The 16,227-nt window shown below is 39.7% G+C and overlaps 1 protein-coding gene across 3 annotated transcripts in view; it reads left to right on the top strand.

The window, feature by feature from the left end:
* CDKAL1 (CDKAL1 threonylcarbamoyladenosine tRNA methylthiotransferase) overlaps positions 1-16,227 on the top strand; it is a 626,103-nt gene that overhangs the window by 564,902 nt on the left and 44,974 nt on the right. For all 3 annotated transcript variants that reach the window (XM_053920194.1, XM_053920195.2, XM_053920193.2), the window contains 2 exons: positions 11,830-11,913; positions 15,159-15,323. In XM_053920194.1, coding sequence (XP_053776169.1) covers positions 11,830-11,913; positions 15,159-15,323 — 249 coding nt within the window. The remainder of the gene's footprint in view (positions 1-11,829; positions 11,914-15,158; positions 15,324-16,227) is intronic.

The raw sequence follows: 16,227 nt of genomic DNA, 5'->3' as shown, positions 1-16,227 counted from the left end.
TTTTGAAAGGTGCAGAAAATATCACTCAGAATTAGACACTGTTTGGATTAAATAACGTTGTCCATTTCTCTCCTCTTCCCACTCAGTCCTTCCCCCAAAGTAGATCGGTGTAAAAAAGTGCACAGGGTTACTTAAAGCCTGCGTCTCTTTTTAGTTACCACCCTGGAATAATGGGTTTTTTTGTTCTTGGTTTAAGTTGACTTTTTATTCATGGTTTAAATTTATACAAAAGCTACCCACCTGCAACCTCAATCTTATTTTGTTGAATTTCCTGTTTTCTCAGTTGTCTATCATCAAACGGAAGTAGGGAGAGAGGGTAGGTCTGAATCAGACTACTCCCGTTGAACCACACGGTGTGTGTGAGCATGCGCATGCTCACGGCTAATTACTGGCTGGATAAAATTTGGTAAAAAATTTTAATTTAGCTTCATTATCTCTGAGGCTGAAGTAATATTAAAGGGGAAGAACAGAATAGGTGAAGAGAAGCAAGCAGATCACTTTTCTTTAAATGAAAACATTTTAGGGGGAACCAGTATTCATTTGTTCAGGTCCTCATTGCCATTTCTCAAGATTATATACCTATAGACTGCATAGCAGGACTTGTATGTGCTTGAAGACGCTGCATTTTCACAGCAGGAGAGGAAATCGGGATAAAGCATTGAGGTGCAGGTGCACAGTAATACAAGTGGGCTCTTTAGCCTGCAGCCTGAATGCCAGGCCAATAAAGCAGAAGCTCTCAAGCTGAGCTCTCAGGGTCTCGCAGAGCTAAGCCAAGAAGTGTGGGGGTGGGGGAGCAGGAGAGAATAATTGTTATTCAGTCTTCTTTAATGAGATGTATTGCCCACTGCTGAAAGATTGTGGCAGTGTTTTTGTTATGCTAATAAGACACCATTAGAGCTTGGCTGTCTTTGATTTCGGCTTAGTCCTTTCTGCTTCCTCAGCCTCAGTTCTGACTGGCAAATGGTTGAAAGCTGCCGTGTGTGCTGCACGTGTTATTTACTGCTCACGTCTAGGCTGAGCTCTTTGGTAACGGGGCTGATAACCAAAGATTTATCTTACCAAAGGCAGTACATATTCTGGGCACTTTTTGAGGGCTTTTGAAGAAATGATTTGATAGTGATTGGTTTCTACCTTTTTCATCCAAACGCCATTGTTTTTTGCATGGTTGCTTTTGTAGCTACACAAAATGGGGCATTTCTACAGATTAGAAAATGTAGATGTCCTCCCCGTGGAGCCTGGATTTCCCTAAAAACAACAAACAAGTTGATCGTGGTTTAGCTTTTGGAGAGGCTGTGGTCAACCAGAAAGATGGAAGCAATAATTTAAAGGTCAGAAAGAAAAATTTAGCAATTCAGAATTCCAGCCTTTACAATTTATAGATATGTATGCATTCTTTCTTAAAATTAAAGTGTTATATTTACCTGATTGCTGCAATTAAGATTGCTTGTGATGAGTTAAAAAATATTTTTTAAATGACAAATATGGTTCTTTCTAAATAGTGAAATGGGGGATTTCTGTTGAATCCTTAAAAACTAGACAGTAATGTTTCAGAGCAGCCCTGTCCAATAGAAATATAGTATGAACCACAAATATTTCTTTAAACTTTCTGGTAACTACATTAAAAAAGTAAAAAGAAATAAAAGAGGTGAAATTAATTTTAACAATGTATTTAACTCAATATATCAAAAATATTTCAACATATAATCAATATAAAATTAATAAATAGTTTGCACTCTTTTATTTGTGTTGGTTTTGAAATCTGGTGTGGGTTTTGTGCTGGAGTGTGTTTTGCAGCACACCTCGGTAGGGTTTGCCACATTTTAAGTGTCCAGAAGCCACATGTCCTTAATGGCCGCTGTCCTGGATGGTGCAGGCTCAGAGTCAGTCAAGAATTCACTTATTGTGCCTAAAAACCAATGTCAGAATAAAATCCATTTTTAGTCTGTGGGTAAATATTACAAACTGTATGTTTGACCACATCACTTAATCTCTAACGGCCTTAGTCTTCTCCTCTGTAAAATGAAAAGTTTGAACTATGTGATCTACTAATTCCTCCACCCATGCCAGCTCCGAATTCATGGTTCCAAAAGTTCACATTTGGAAGCTGGGTGAGCTAGAACGTGACCATCTTCTCCTATAATTTAATATTTGAAAAGGAGCCTTTTTTCACCGCATACCACACCCATACCTTTTTTCCTCCAGGTGTCTGAATCTTTCTTTGAATTCTTCTGTTGCTTACACTGTTTCGATGAAGTGTTTGGTGGTGGAGACTGCAGGTCCCTGATTCCCAGCAGCCATCACTCAGCGCTTTTGGAATGAGGGCTTTGAGCAAAGGCCTCAGCAAAGGCCCTTTGAGGGCAGTTGGCAAGTAATTACTAGATTCCAGATTCCTAGATTACAGAACATTACTAGATTACATGAACACTCAATCTCCAAAAGCTCAGTTGTCTATCTTTCTCTTTGTGGTCTGGCTCATTTATTGTTTCATCAGTGAAACAAAAATTCTAAAGATGCTTTCCAAGAAGGCAGTCTGTTTAGTAGCTCTGAGCTGTAAGTGTGGTCACCTTTGTGAGAAGCCCTTCAAAGAAGAGTGCCCAGACTTTGTGAGTAATGACTGATGGAGACCCATGAGAAAAAGATCAGGAAGGTGGAAGGGAAGGAGATAGTCGTTCAGTGTTAGAATTGAACTTTTAATAAAAAGGGTTCCACACACACAGTCCTGTGTGGGTCCGCCTGAGCCCTTCCATTACTAGGATCTCATGGATGATACTGCTGGCAACACCTGGCCACAGGACTTGAGAGAGTTTTCAAGGCTGAGCACTCTCCGGGACTGCCTAGGCATTGTAGAGTTTCCAAGGTGTGGAAAAAGTAGACCTAACGTACTGTGCCAGGCCTGTGATAAGAAAAGGTAACGTGTTTGGGTTTGTTAAGAGAGAGTGGACCTCATGTTATGTGTTCTTGCCACAATTTTTCAAAATGCCACAAAAGCAGTGTGGGTAACCCTTAGAATATTCTAGACAACACAGGCAGGCGGTTAAGACTTGGCTGTTCTTGAATTGGAAGTTCAATCAGCACTCGAGTATAGATCTCTGATGCTGGCATTTGTCATGTGACTTTGTCCTGTAACTTTGCTGTCAAGATGTATTTTAACCAGATAAAGCACTGTTACTATACTTTACTATTGGCTCTCCACCAGTGGATGAAACAGCTTTGTTATTAAGGAGGGGATTTTGCCTCTGCCTGGGAAGAAGCTCCCTTGGGCTGTCTTTCTCTTACCGGGCAGACGCATGGCTGGAGAAAGTATTAGCCGGTGACTGGAGAAAACAGCGCGCCAGGCTGTCGTCAGAGAAATGTCGTAGTCCGATTTGATCTCGCTGAGCCGCCTTGGATCTGGTCTTTATGTCTCGTATAGTTGCTTTGAGAAGAAGGAGTTTAAAAAGTCAAATGATTTTTGTTTTCCTACATGTTTACATTATTTCTGAAATATGAGGAAGGAATTACAGGGCAACTAAGATACTCATGGCAATTAATAAATACACATAGATTAAATACTTAAAGGGACATTCTTTCCCTTTTGAATGTATTTAATTGCATTAATGAGTAAAGCTGAGGAATGTGTTTTCATTTAACACAGAAGATGCTGTTTTTTAAAAATCTAACGGAATGTATTTTCTGTCACTGTGAAGAAGTCACGTACAAACCCAGCCCCTGTGACAATGAACCGTCCCACATCTTCTCCCAAGCACCCTCACCTGGACCAGTGAACCGACGGCACGCATGCTGATTGAGTACAGCGGACTATGAGTCTCATTACTTGTTTTTCATGCTATCATCATTTGACATACATTCCTGTGTCATGGCCCTATTTCATTATTGAATGGCCTTGTGGAGTAAGGATGATATCAAATTTTAATGTTATTGCTATTATTACTGTTGACTGTTTTTAGCATAAGTATGCCTGGTTCTTTAATTCCAGCTTTTGCAGGGCCAGAAAACAGAAGTGTATATAAACAGTCAGGAAGATTACTGTATACCCTGGAGACCCAGCATCGCATGCTCCGCCCATTGTGACTGATGGAGCAAAATGGAAAGGTTATCATTTTCATTAGCTGGGAAAGAACAAGACCATACTTTCCTCCAAGTGTAATTACAGTGCTTCGCCGGCAACGTTACCCCGCAGTAATTAGTCTAAAGGTGTGTGTGAGGGCGGCTCTTGCACAGACACTAGAAATATTATTTCAGAGTTTAAGGTCACAGCCTTGTGTTTAACATGTTCCAGGCAGCTTTGGGGGAAAATTTTTTTTTTAAAAAAAAACCTAATTTGACTGAAACTAAAGAAAGACATTTGACATTTCCCAGAGTCATGCATTCAGAAACCAGCCAGGTAGAAAAATTGTTTTTTATTATCTATAATTAAAAAAAAACATAGCTGCAGAAGTAGCATTTCGGAATATTTTGCAGGATAAACAGAGATAGAATTCAAAGTTTTTTAGGAACTTGATATAAATAATTATGAGAGATTTGAAATGTGTGTCTTAATCTTCATTTTTTTCCCTTAGGTAATTAGACAAAAAAATTAATTGCTAGAAACTTTTCATGGGAAGCAAAATAATTTCTTTACCTTCTTATAAGTGTTTTTAGGAAATAAATATTTCTCTTAACGCTGGTCCTCAGATATGTATATCTGTCCTTGTAAATGTTTGATGGGTACTCTGGGCAGTTATATTGAAATATTGAACTCTAATCCTTCACAGTAGAAATTGAATTGAAATCATTTTCCAAAGCCACATCTCAGCCTTTTCTGTGTAAAGAAAAAAGTGAGAAGAGGAAAAAATAAAAAAGTAAAGAGAAAACAAACTTGATGTAAAGTTTATATTAAAATCACACCTGAGTTTAAAGGAAACTTTTTGTGTCTTGTAGTGCCAGGAGTATTTGTGTCGGTAACATCTCTTCCCGGGTTAAAGTGAAAGCCCTGGTACTATACTGTCTTTGTTCAATTTCAGTATTGTCTTGCCTGTCTTGAAGCAATTCTTAGTGTCTTTCTTTAAATCCTTACACAGCCATGTAGAATATTGTTTGTTTTAGGGCACATAAAGAAATAGAGTGTACTTGAATGAGCATTCACTCAGCAACCAAATTCTGTTGGAAATCACTGCTTTTTTCTTGCTAGTGTGTTTTTCTGTGTGTGTTATCTGGCCATATGGTTAGAACTGATGTTTCTCACAACTTCAGGCACTTGGGAAATTTTAAGCGTAGATGTGACACAAATAACACAGCTTAGCTGATTATGTAACAATGCTGAAAAATCTACCCCAAAACTGAATTTAAAAAACATTGCTTTTTGTTTGTCACAGATGTTTGTCTACTCGAGGAAAAGCCGTGGGCTGCAGAGCCGGGTGGTGTACGTTCTCTGTGGCCAGCGATGCAGTAGGAGGCACCAAGCGGTGGCAGCGCCTCCAAGGCTTCCTGTTCTCTCTGCCTCCCTTGGGCCACTCAGTTTCCCTCTGCGACAGCAGAGATAGCTTAGCCCCCTTAAGGTTTTTGCCTTCTCTGTCTAGTTAGGGGAATTGTGTCTTTATGTTCTGCCTTTGTGGTTCAAAAAAAACACAGAAGAAAAACTTTTCTCCTATTTTTTTCAACAAGGCCTAGAAAATTGTGCCGCCCTCATTCGCTCGCAGCCAGGCCCTGGGTCTGAGGAACTCGGCAGGATCACCAGCGGTGCGGGATCTTGGGGGTGGCGGGCATTCTGCGCCTCTCCTCGCCTCGATGACCCAATCTGTGAAATGGAGGGATGGTTTTACAAGACTACTTTTATAATTCATTTTCCATACAATGTCTTTTTAAAAAGTCAAGTCAAGATGGCCTACAGGAAGTTCTGCACATTGTAGGAAAAATTACGCTCTCCAGTGACATTCGATGGATGAATTACAGAGTAAGTGTAGCTTGTTAAAGTAGGTGCCAGGACTGAAAGCCACTTTCAAAAGTCCTGACAAGTGTCCTGAAGGTCAGTGTTTGTCAGTGGAAACTGAGTGTCCTATGGAAATTACATAGTAAGGGGTTGAACTCCCACCCCAAGTTCTTAAACTCTAAAATGTTGTAGATATTACATAAGCATTTTATTTAATCACCTATAAATGATATACCTATAAAGCAAATCAAAAGGAAAAGGGACGTCTTTCTTAGGATTATAAAAATGGCGGAGAGGCTTCAATGGGAAGATTTTGACAGGCTTCTTTAGGCCCAGGTCACTCCGTAGCCTTCTGAGAGACTTTGTGAATGTTTCTTGATGGGTACTAAAGATTACCTTGTTACTTTAAGTGCAGCAAAAAAGGAGCTGTAATTTGCAGAGGGCTCTAAGCATACATTTACTGTGAGAAAGAAGAACCTGGATTTGGAGTGCACATTTCCTTTATGTGAAACTTTGTGATCATACCAGCCCCTAACCTACAGATCTACCATGAACGAAGACTTAGAAGTTTGGAACCAAAAGATCCTTTAAATACTATTATTCTATTTCAGCCCTACTCTCCTCCCGCCACTCCATGTCACTTCTAACAAAATTCATTTTTCTGAGGAGGAATGTGAAGGCCCAAAATGTAGTCAAATCTCTTTTATCTTAAAAATAATCTATCCAAATCTGAGTCCCTCCACCTTCCTGTTCAACTCAAATATGTGGCATTGGTTGCTTTTGAATAACCCTTCCTCTCCCCCAGCTTTCTGCTCGAACTATACATTTCTGCTTCTGACCATTCCTTCTCCCTCCTCATTACTTTCCCCTTCCTTCCTTTTTTTTTTTTTTTTGTATATTGTATTGTATGTTCACCACCCCAAGTCTCCTCCCATTACCATTTATCCCGCTCTACCCTCTTCTCCCTCCCTCACTCCCCTTTCCCTCTGGTAATCGCCATACTGTTGTCTGGGTCTCTGAGTTGTTTTTGGTTTTGTCTTACTTAATCCGTTTACCTTTTTCACCCATCCCCCCAACTCCCTTCCCCTCTGACAGCTGTCAGTCTTTTTGCTGTATCTATGAGTCTGTTTCTCTTTTGTGTGTTAGTTGTTTGTTCATTAAATTCCACACATGAGTGAAATCATATGGTGTTTGTCTTTCTCTGGCTATTACCCTTAGCAAACGTTCTCCAGGTCCATCCATGCTATCACAAAATGTAAGGTTTCCTTCTTTTGTTTACAGCCATGTAGGATAGCACTGGCAAATGTACCACAGCTTTTTAAACTCATCTACTGATAGACTCTTGGACTGCTTCCAAAACTTGGTTGTTGTAAATAACACTACAATGAGCACAGGGTCGCACATATTCTTTCGAATTAGTGTTTCAGGTTTTTTCAGATCTGTCCCCAGATATGGAATTGCTGGGTCATACACAGTTTCATTTATAATTTTTTGAGGCATCTCCATACTGCTTTCCACAGTGATTGCACCAGTCTGCATTCCCAGCAGCAGCGTACAAGGATTCCCTTTTTTCCACATCCGTGCCAACACCTGTTTGTTGATTTATTGGCGATAGCCAATCTGACAAGCATGAGGTGATATTTCATTGTGGCTTTAATTTGCATCTCTCTGATGATTAGTGACATTGAGTGTCTTTTCATCCGTCTGTTGGCCATCTATATGTCCTCTTTGGAGAAGTGTCTATTCAGGTCCTTAGCCTATTTTTTGATTGGATTGTTTGGGGTTTTTCGGTGTTGAGTTTTATAAGTTCTTTATAAATTTTGGATGTTAACATCTTATCAGATGTATCATTGGCAAATGTGTTCGCCCATTCGATGGGTTATCTTTTCATTCTGTTGATGGTTCATTTGTTTATTTTTTTCTTCTGCTTGCCTTGCCCGAGGAGATATATCAGGAAAAAATATTCTTATGGGAAATGTCTGAGATTTTTCTGTCTGTGTTTTCCTCTAGGATCTTTATAGTTTAGAGTCTAACTTAACTTTAATCCATTTTGAGTTTATTCTTGTGTATGGTGTAAGAAGGTGGTCTAGTTTGATTTTTTCCTGCATGTATTTGCCCAATTTTTCCAACACTATTTATTGAATAGACTTTCTTTACCCTACTGCATATTTTCCTCCTTTCTCAAATATTAATTGACCATAAAGGGGTGGGTTGATTTCTGGGCTCTTTATTCCGATCCATTGATCTATATATCTGTTTTTATGCCAGTACCAGGCTGTTTTGATTACTGTGACTTTGTAGTATAGTTTGATATTAGGTAGCATGATTCCTCCAACTTTATTCTTCTTTCTCAAGATCACTGTGGTTATTTGGGGTCTTTTGTGGTTCCATATAAATTTTTGGAATATTTGTTGAGTTCTGTGAAATTGATATCTTGCCATTGATATCTTGATAGGAATTGCATTAAATCTGTAGATTGCTTGGGGTAGTTTGGACATTCCAATGATGTTAATTATTCCTATCCATGAACATGGTATATATGTCCACTTATTTGTATTTTCTTCATTTTCTTTCTTCAGTGTCTTATAATTTTCTGAATACAGGTCTTTACATCATTGGTTAAATTTTTTCCTAGGTATTTTTTTTAGACAGTTGTGAATAGGACTGTTGTCTTAGTTTTCCTTTCTGATAGTTCCTTATTGATATGTAAAATTGCAACCAATTTCTGAATATTTATTTTGTATTATGCTACTTTACTGAATTTATTAATTAATTCTAGTAGGGGGTGTTTTTGTGGAGTCTTTAGGGTTCTCTTTATACAGTATCATATCATCTGCAAATAATGACAGTTTTACTTCTTTTTAATTTGGATGCCTATTATTTCTTCTTCTTGTCTGATTGCTGTGGCCAGGATTTCCAGTACTGTGTTGAACAAGAATGGTGAAAGCAGACATCCTTGTCTTGTTTCCAATTTTGAGGGAAACACTTGTAGTATTTGCCCAGTAAGTACTATGTTGACTGTGGGTTTTTCATCGTAGGCCTTTATTACATTGAGGTATGTTCCCTCTTCCCCTTTCTTCCTATCCTTGAGTGTTCTGGTTACCTTGATGCCAACTTCTGCACCATTCTTTGGGCTTATAATTCCACTTTCATCTTAATCATCTGTGCTGAACAACCATAGTGTGCTATTAGTCACAAATTTTATAAAAACCATTATTTTCAACCTCACACATTCACAGGAATTTGTTCATTTTTGAAACTACACAAGCATTCTTTTTGTTATCTTTTTCTGCAGAGGGCTTGTCTTAGGCCAGTGATGTAACTTCGCATTCCTGTCCGTGGGTCCCATTGTTAGGGAAGATTCTGTCAGTGAGTAGAAGCTGACTCTTACTTCTCAGAGGAATATCAGAAGAATGTCAGATGAGACACAGCCCATCTCCATCATGACCTATAAGGCACACTGACCTGATCACCTCTAGTGGGTTATCTCTGTCATTAGCATAATTCACGTCTAGGTGCTGGTTGCATGAGGATGTATGTGGTCTTGTCTTTTTCTTGATATGCCCTGCATTTTTTCTCTTAGACTGGGGTTCCTCGCTAGACAGCAGAGACATTGGTAGGCAGATCTAGATGTAACCTAAGTCTGTTATATGCAGGTATCTAACCACACCTGGATAGCTTGTGGTGTTGAGGAGAAAGCAGTTGGAGAGCATAGGGGGAGGTGGCTCATTAGAAAAAGAAAAAAAAAAGGATGCGAAGCTTATTATGCATGTGCTTGGCCCCTAGGCTTACTTATCGTCACCAAGGCAAAGTTGCACCTTCCAGAGTTCTACCTGAACCCCCCTTCCTTATCATCATTGTTGTTTTGAAGGTTATTTGAAATAGCTGATTCTCTTAAAGGTTGTATTTTATATTCACCTCACTGTAACTTCATTCTTTAAAAATACTGAGGAGAGCATTTCTTACTTTTTGTTGTTGGTTTTTTTAGGGGCTGGGGGTAGATTATAGCAGCTTCTGATCAAGGTTGTAGCTTTTTTATGCTCATTTTTGCCCAGCATTCTCTGGGGAATTTTAAGAGCCTCACCAAAGAGAGAAAACACCCGTGGTTGAGAGGACAAGACGGGTGACTGAAGAGTTGTTTGCCACTCTAAATTACTGCACATACCAGTTTTCCTGCATCCCTTTGGCCAACAATAGTTAAATACTCACCTACAAATAGTTCTCTGATGGTTGATGGAAAGCCCTGCCCCCTGCAGTATAGACATGGCAAGTCTTCCTAACTCTCTGCACGTCTATTATCATTATTATCTCGAGATACAGTAGAGCAAAATGATGAGTACCGTTGCCCACGTTAACTCTGCGACGCGGAAAGAAGCAGCATGTGGTTTCAGTGTCTCTCCAGTCTCATATTATTGTTAGTTTCCCGAAAACTTAATGTTAGATGGAGTGTAATTGCAGATTTCCTAAGAACCATCAACAGATACTTATCCTAAGTTATAAACAACTCATACTGTGAAATGTATGCAAACATTCTAAGTTTTCTTACAGAAAAATATCGTGCAGTGAAATTCATCAGTCTTTTTTAATGAACAAAGCTCAAAGGAGAAGTTGGGGGAACTTTCTTTTGTTGCTACTTGACTTTTTAAAGAAGTTAATACTATTACTGGTTTTCAGAGTGAAATAAGTCTTCAGTAAGTATCATCCTAGAAACCTTGCAACCTTTGGCTAAGGGAGGCTACATTTTTAACGAGAGAGTAAAAAAATAGAAAATTCTGGTGTGTTTAGGTATTGGCATTGTACGCTGAGGAGGGTTTTGGTGTTTTGGTTTTTCGTTTAATTGTTAGGTGGTCCGTTGAGCGCAGCTGTGTTTGTGTTTCCTGCGCGGGGATTGCCTGAACGTGATGGCAAGTCCCTACACGTGAGACTGGGGCGTGCTTGCCTGCAAACCTTCGTGCCGTGTGCTTTACTGTGGAGGGTTCCGTTTATCAAGCAGCAATGGCAAAAGTCATTCTGGGCACAGTCATTCGATACAGCTGGTTTGCTACATCAGACATTTTGACAACCTTGTAAAAATAAGCAATCGGTACTTTAAATGTATCGATTTCAATGTTTACATTTCACAATGGAGTAAACTTGGAAATGGTAGAATATTTTAGAATAGTCACTTTTTTTACCCCATGTTTTGTCTGATTTAACTTCTTGGTTATTAAAAACGCATGCTTGGATCATAAATATAAATAAGTGTAGATTAATCCTGTAGAGAATTAGCAGTCCCATATTTTTGCTGTATTTCTCTTTAAAAATATGGATATGGGATCATGGCTGCGACATAGAAGAGATAGTTGCCTGTGACAGAGGAAATGCATATAGTAAGTAAGCAGCTGTGGGAATTGATCAGTAATTTCAGAATATTGTGCAACGTGTGAAATGTTTAGGTGCAAGGACTAAATGACTAGTGTTTGGAAGCATTTTCTTGAGTATTACATCCTTCATAACTCACATTAATGTTTATTACTACTCTTTCATATTGCCAAAATATTATCATAAATTTGGATTAGAAGCAGCTTGTTCTGGCTTGTTTTGCAACTTTGTTTTAAGAAACAGTGATATTTAGAAGATTTTTGTATGTCTTAGAAGCTTTAATTATCTTCTGTTGAAAGAGGAAATAGGATAAAGTTTTGTTTCATAGTTATGTAAGAAAATTAGATTTCATACTATGCTCACTTTATATTACCAAATAGTTAACAATGTCAGAAAATTTGAATCCGTGATTCTTGTATTAGCTATAACTAGCAATTTAGAGTCCATTTTACACTCAAAAGCATACTGCTTACTGGGTCAGAGTTATTTGGGCTGGCCCTTATTTTGAATTCTCAAGTGTTTGCCCTCATCATTCCCTTTTTCTCCCCTTCTCTCCCCAGATTGGTGAAAGACAACAAGTATTAGTAACAGAAGAATCTTTTGATTCCAAGTTTTATGTTGCACACAATCGATTCTATGAGCAGGTAAGAGATATGAGATGCTTTGGTGTTCCTAAGTTTTCTCCCAAATGAAAGTAAGTTGGCTTAAGCAAAAGTAACTTGAAAGGGAGGAGGGCTGCAGAATCCTGTTGCAGCAAAGCTGTTTTATAACATCAAGCCAGCTGGGCTAACACAGGGCTTATCTTTGCGGCTTAGTCTACGAAACATTCTCTGTGAAGGAATACGTGTGTTTCAGGGCTCATTTGTCTCTGACAGGGCCAGCCTTTGGCTTTTGGGAGTTTGGAACAGGCAGCGATCACTGCCAGAATTCCCACAGCCTGGCAAAGTGGAGGGGGAAGTCCCTTCCAGGACAGGAAGGATGTCTGCATGGGTGACATCAGTGTGGAAGGGCAGGGATTTCCTGTTACTGTCATGGTGCTCAGACAGGTTTATTGGTTGGTTGGTTTTTTTAGTTTTGTTTAGTTTTAGCATTTGGTTTTTGATTTTTGTTTTTAACTCCCACCTTGATAAAAATGCTGGGAGCAAAGAGAGAAGAGTCTATTCCTTGTATTTAACTCAAATTTTGTGAACACCTCTGGAGAGCAATGTAAGGATCAAAGCAACTTTACTCCAAGAATTTTCTTCGAGGCCAACCCGAAGGGCTTCCTTCCCTGCCCACGTGAGCTTGCCTGCCTTGCCTCACCAGTAGCCAGGCTTCTCTTTCAGCACTTAGGACTCCGTTTCCCCAGGTGGTAAAAATTCAAAAGTGAATCAAGAACAAAGCATGCCCTCCTTAGGGGCACTGAGATATTCAGATGGGGTATGCCCTCTTAGGTGGGAGACTTTCATGCAGTCAGAGATTTCATGGGTCATTCCTGGACTTCTAACTTTGAAGATCAAATCAGTTTTCTTCCCTTTTTGTTCCTTCCTCATCAAATGAGAAGTGGAATTTTTTTTTCTATGGGTCATGGCTGGAATTAGAGCTTGGGAAGGCTCTTAAGACCAGTGTGGGCAAGTCAGGTAAGGGATGGCAAAGGGCAGGTGGCCTGTGCATGTTCGAAAGCAGGGAAGCAGTACCTGAAGAGCCTCCAGCACTGATGTTGCACAAGGAACCATCTCAGACTGGGCCTTGGGTGCTCAGGAAAGGTGGGGGAAGCTTTCGAGACCCAGACTAAACAAGCCCTATTCAGTACCCAGTGGGGACACAATTGAGGAAGGATTTCCAGCGCTCCATGTTTGAGCTCAGTCTCTTCCCCATTTTCCATCTCATTAATTGACTCCAGAGAGCCGTTTTTCTATTCAGGCCAACTTTCTGCTCAGCCCTGGGGAGGAGCTTGATTGTATTTTTGTTGCCTCTTCCCTCTCCTTTCTCTTGCCATCTGGGTTTTTGCCTCAGCGGGGGAACTTTTTTCCCCTTCATTTTAAAGGCAATGGCATGCCTCATTAGCTGTTTCCTCCAATTTAAAGCAGTCGGGCTTTTTCCAATTATTAAAACCGGAGGGGGAAAAACACTGAGCCCTTCATTCAGATCAAGGCAGCAGATCAAGGCAAGTTATTTTCCCCCAGAATAGTACCACATCTCCCAGGGATAGTTTACTCTAGAGATTTTTGTGTTTTATAAAAACCGATTTAAAAGGGCTTTCATATTCTGATGCTAAAGCTCTTTTAGTTCGGTTGCTTGCCATGAGTAACTCACCACCCAGGTGACCTTCTTCCTATACTTGGATGAAGCAGTGTGCTCAGTGGTCATAAAAAATCAAACTCAGAAAGACCACGATCTAATTTTGCCTCTCAGAGAAATTGGCTGTGGAACTTCTGGCTCTCGTCTGATTTTTTTGTCTCTACAACTAAGTATCAAACATTTCATAGGAATTATTTTTCTAATAAGATGAGTTCCAGAAGTAAAGATTGTATCAAGATATCAAAGTATTGCTGCATTAGAATTAGTCTATTTATTTTGGATCCTAACTTTAGAAGATTGGCAAGTAGCTGCAGTATTAAAATAGAAGTGTGAGGGAGGCATACCGCGTACAGACTACCTGGAAGTCCCAAAGCAGGGGAGACATTTGCTCAAGGTAAACAAGAACTTTCATCCGAAATCTCTGGTGGAAAGGGACCATCTGACAGTTTCCTGTGAACCAGCCAAAGTACCCTTCAGAGTAGCCGATTCCACCCGGAGGCAGAGCTAGCGATACCGTATTTTGCCATGTACAATGCGCACCCATGTTTTTGGCCTAAACTTTCAGGAAAAAAAAATCTTTCATTTTAATTTTTTAATTCCATGTATTTATTTATTTATATTCAGATACTTGTTTTTTTCCATATATATGTATTATAAAGGAATTTTAGCATTCTTTTTTTAACATTATGGTACAAGAAATTTTATGTAACAAATAATTAAAAGAATTAAAAGCATTTATATAGATACAGAATTAGTACTACCCATGTATAAGCACACCCTTATTTTTCCCTTCAAACATTTGGTCTCAAAAGTGCTCATCATACATGGCAAAATATGGTAGCTGTGTTTTAGAGCAGATCAGATAACTCAATGGCAACCACTAGTTAAAGGAGCCATTTACCTCCAAACCCCATGTTTGGGTTATTGAAAGGGCTGCTTTTAAATGTTTTTTTCTCTTCCCCCAAACACACGGTCACACACACACGTGCACCCATGCACACACGCAGACATGCAGGCCTCTATTTGAAGTGTGTGCTCAAACCAGTACTCTGACAGCTAACTTGGACGGTATCAGAAGTATGAGGCTTTCTTTCATCAGTGTTGTCTCCGTTTTCTTCATTACATGGGACAGCCAAGAGCAGGATATCAAAGGCCTGTCCAAACGCGACTGGCTGACTGCTGGGGATTCCCCAGGTCTGCCTTGCACATGCCGCCCGACAGCAGGCGGCCTGCGGTGAGAGAGTGCTGCCCGCTGCCGGCCGCTCCCCCCGGAGCGCCTGCCCTTCCTGCTGGATCCCCAGGCCCTGGAGCAGCTGGAAGACAGAGGCCGCTTGAGATGGGATTCCAGAGTAGGAAAAGGACGTTAGTTGACAGCTGAGGAATTCTGAATAAAGTGTAGACTTTAGTTAATAGTAATATACCAATAGTGGCTCACTAATTGTGACACGTCTCTCATACTAATGTAGAATGTTTTCATAGGGTAACTGAGTGTGGAGTGTGCAAGAACTCTCTGTGCTCTCTTTGCAGTAATTCTATAAATTTAAAACTGTTCTAAAATTATAAGTTTATTTTTTGAAAATTAAGCCTTCTGAAAAAAAATCTTTTTAAGGTTTTAGTGCCAAAGAACCCCACATTCATGGGAAAAATGGTCGAAGTGGACATTTATGAATCAGGAAAGCATTTTATGAAAGGGCAGCCAGTATCAGACGCCAAAGTATACACGCCATCCATCAGCAAACCGTTAGCAAAAGGAGAAGTCTCCGGTTTAACAGAGGTGAGTGTAAGACGCTTTCGCTCTCCCCGCCAGCAAACAGCAGCTGTGGGCGCACAAGGACTCCAGACCGTGTTTCTGTTATCATTTATAGTTCCCTTTTTATGTATGCATGAGGCTTTAATCTTTCCTGACACGTAGAAATCCGAATGAGAAAGATGCATTTTTGCTGATGCCTTTAGCTTTTTTTGCTCCCTCTGCCTACTGTAAAGCGAATCAGCTGTTTCTGCTTCTAGCTTAGAAGCAGAAGGCAAAAGCCATTATTTTCAGGTGAGAGATTTAACACCAAAGAAGATCTGATCCAGTATGTTCCTGTATCAGTAGATTCTGAGTGGAAGGGGCTGAGGGAAGAAATATTTTCTTGCTTTACAAAGCTGTTTATAACATAGCAAAAACCCACCGTTAAACAGGCACTAAGCATGCCAGTGTATGTGCTTATGGTGCACTTCCCTAGGGCAGTGATTTTCCACCTTTTTCATCTCATGGCACACATAAACTGATTACTAAAGTTCTGTGGCACACCAAAAAAATATATTTTATCCCTATCTGACAAAAAAAAATAAGTATAATTTTGATTCATTCACACCAGATGGCTATTGTTGTGTTGGCTGTTGTCATTCTTTAATTTGATAATCTAAGGGAAAAGAGGTCAGTGCCCCTGACTAAATAGTCAGGCATTGCATGTTTAACAATTCTTGCAGCACAACAGTTGAAAATCACTGCTCTAGGGTGTTAGCTGAATATCTTCTTTAGTCATGTGGAGTGAAAATTAAACATTTTTTTCTTTCTATAAAAAAGTAACCTGACCCCTGTTTTATACCTTGGTTTGTATGGCTGTTTGCCAAGCTCTCTCTTACATTTCATTGAGCTACTGTTGTAAAAGCTGATGGAGTGTGAAATGAAAATG

The sequence above is a fragment of the Desmodus rotundus genome, chromosome 3 (assembly GCF_022682495.2).
Source record: "Desmodus rotundus isolate HL8 chromosome 3, HLdesRot8A.1, whole genome shotgun sequence".
Taxonomy (NCBI): domain Eukaryota; kingdom Metazoa; phylum Chordata; class Mammalia; order Chiroptera; family Phyllostomidae; genus Desmodus; species Desmodus rotundus.
Note: the sequence above shows the minus strand (reverse complement) of the source record. Positions and strands in the feature narration are given on the sequence as shown.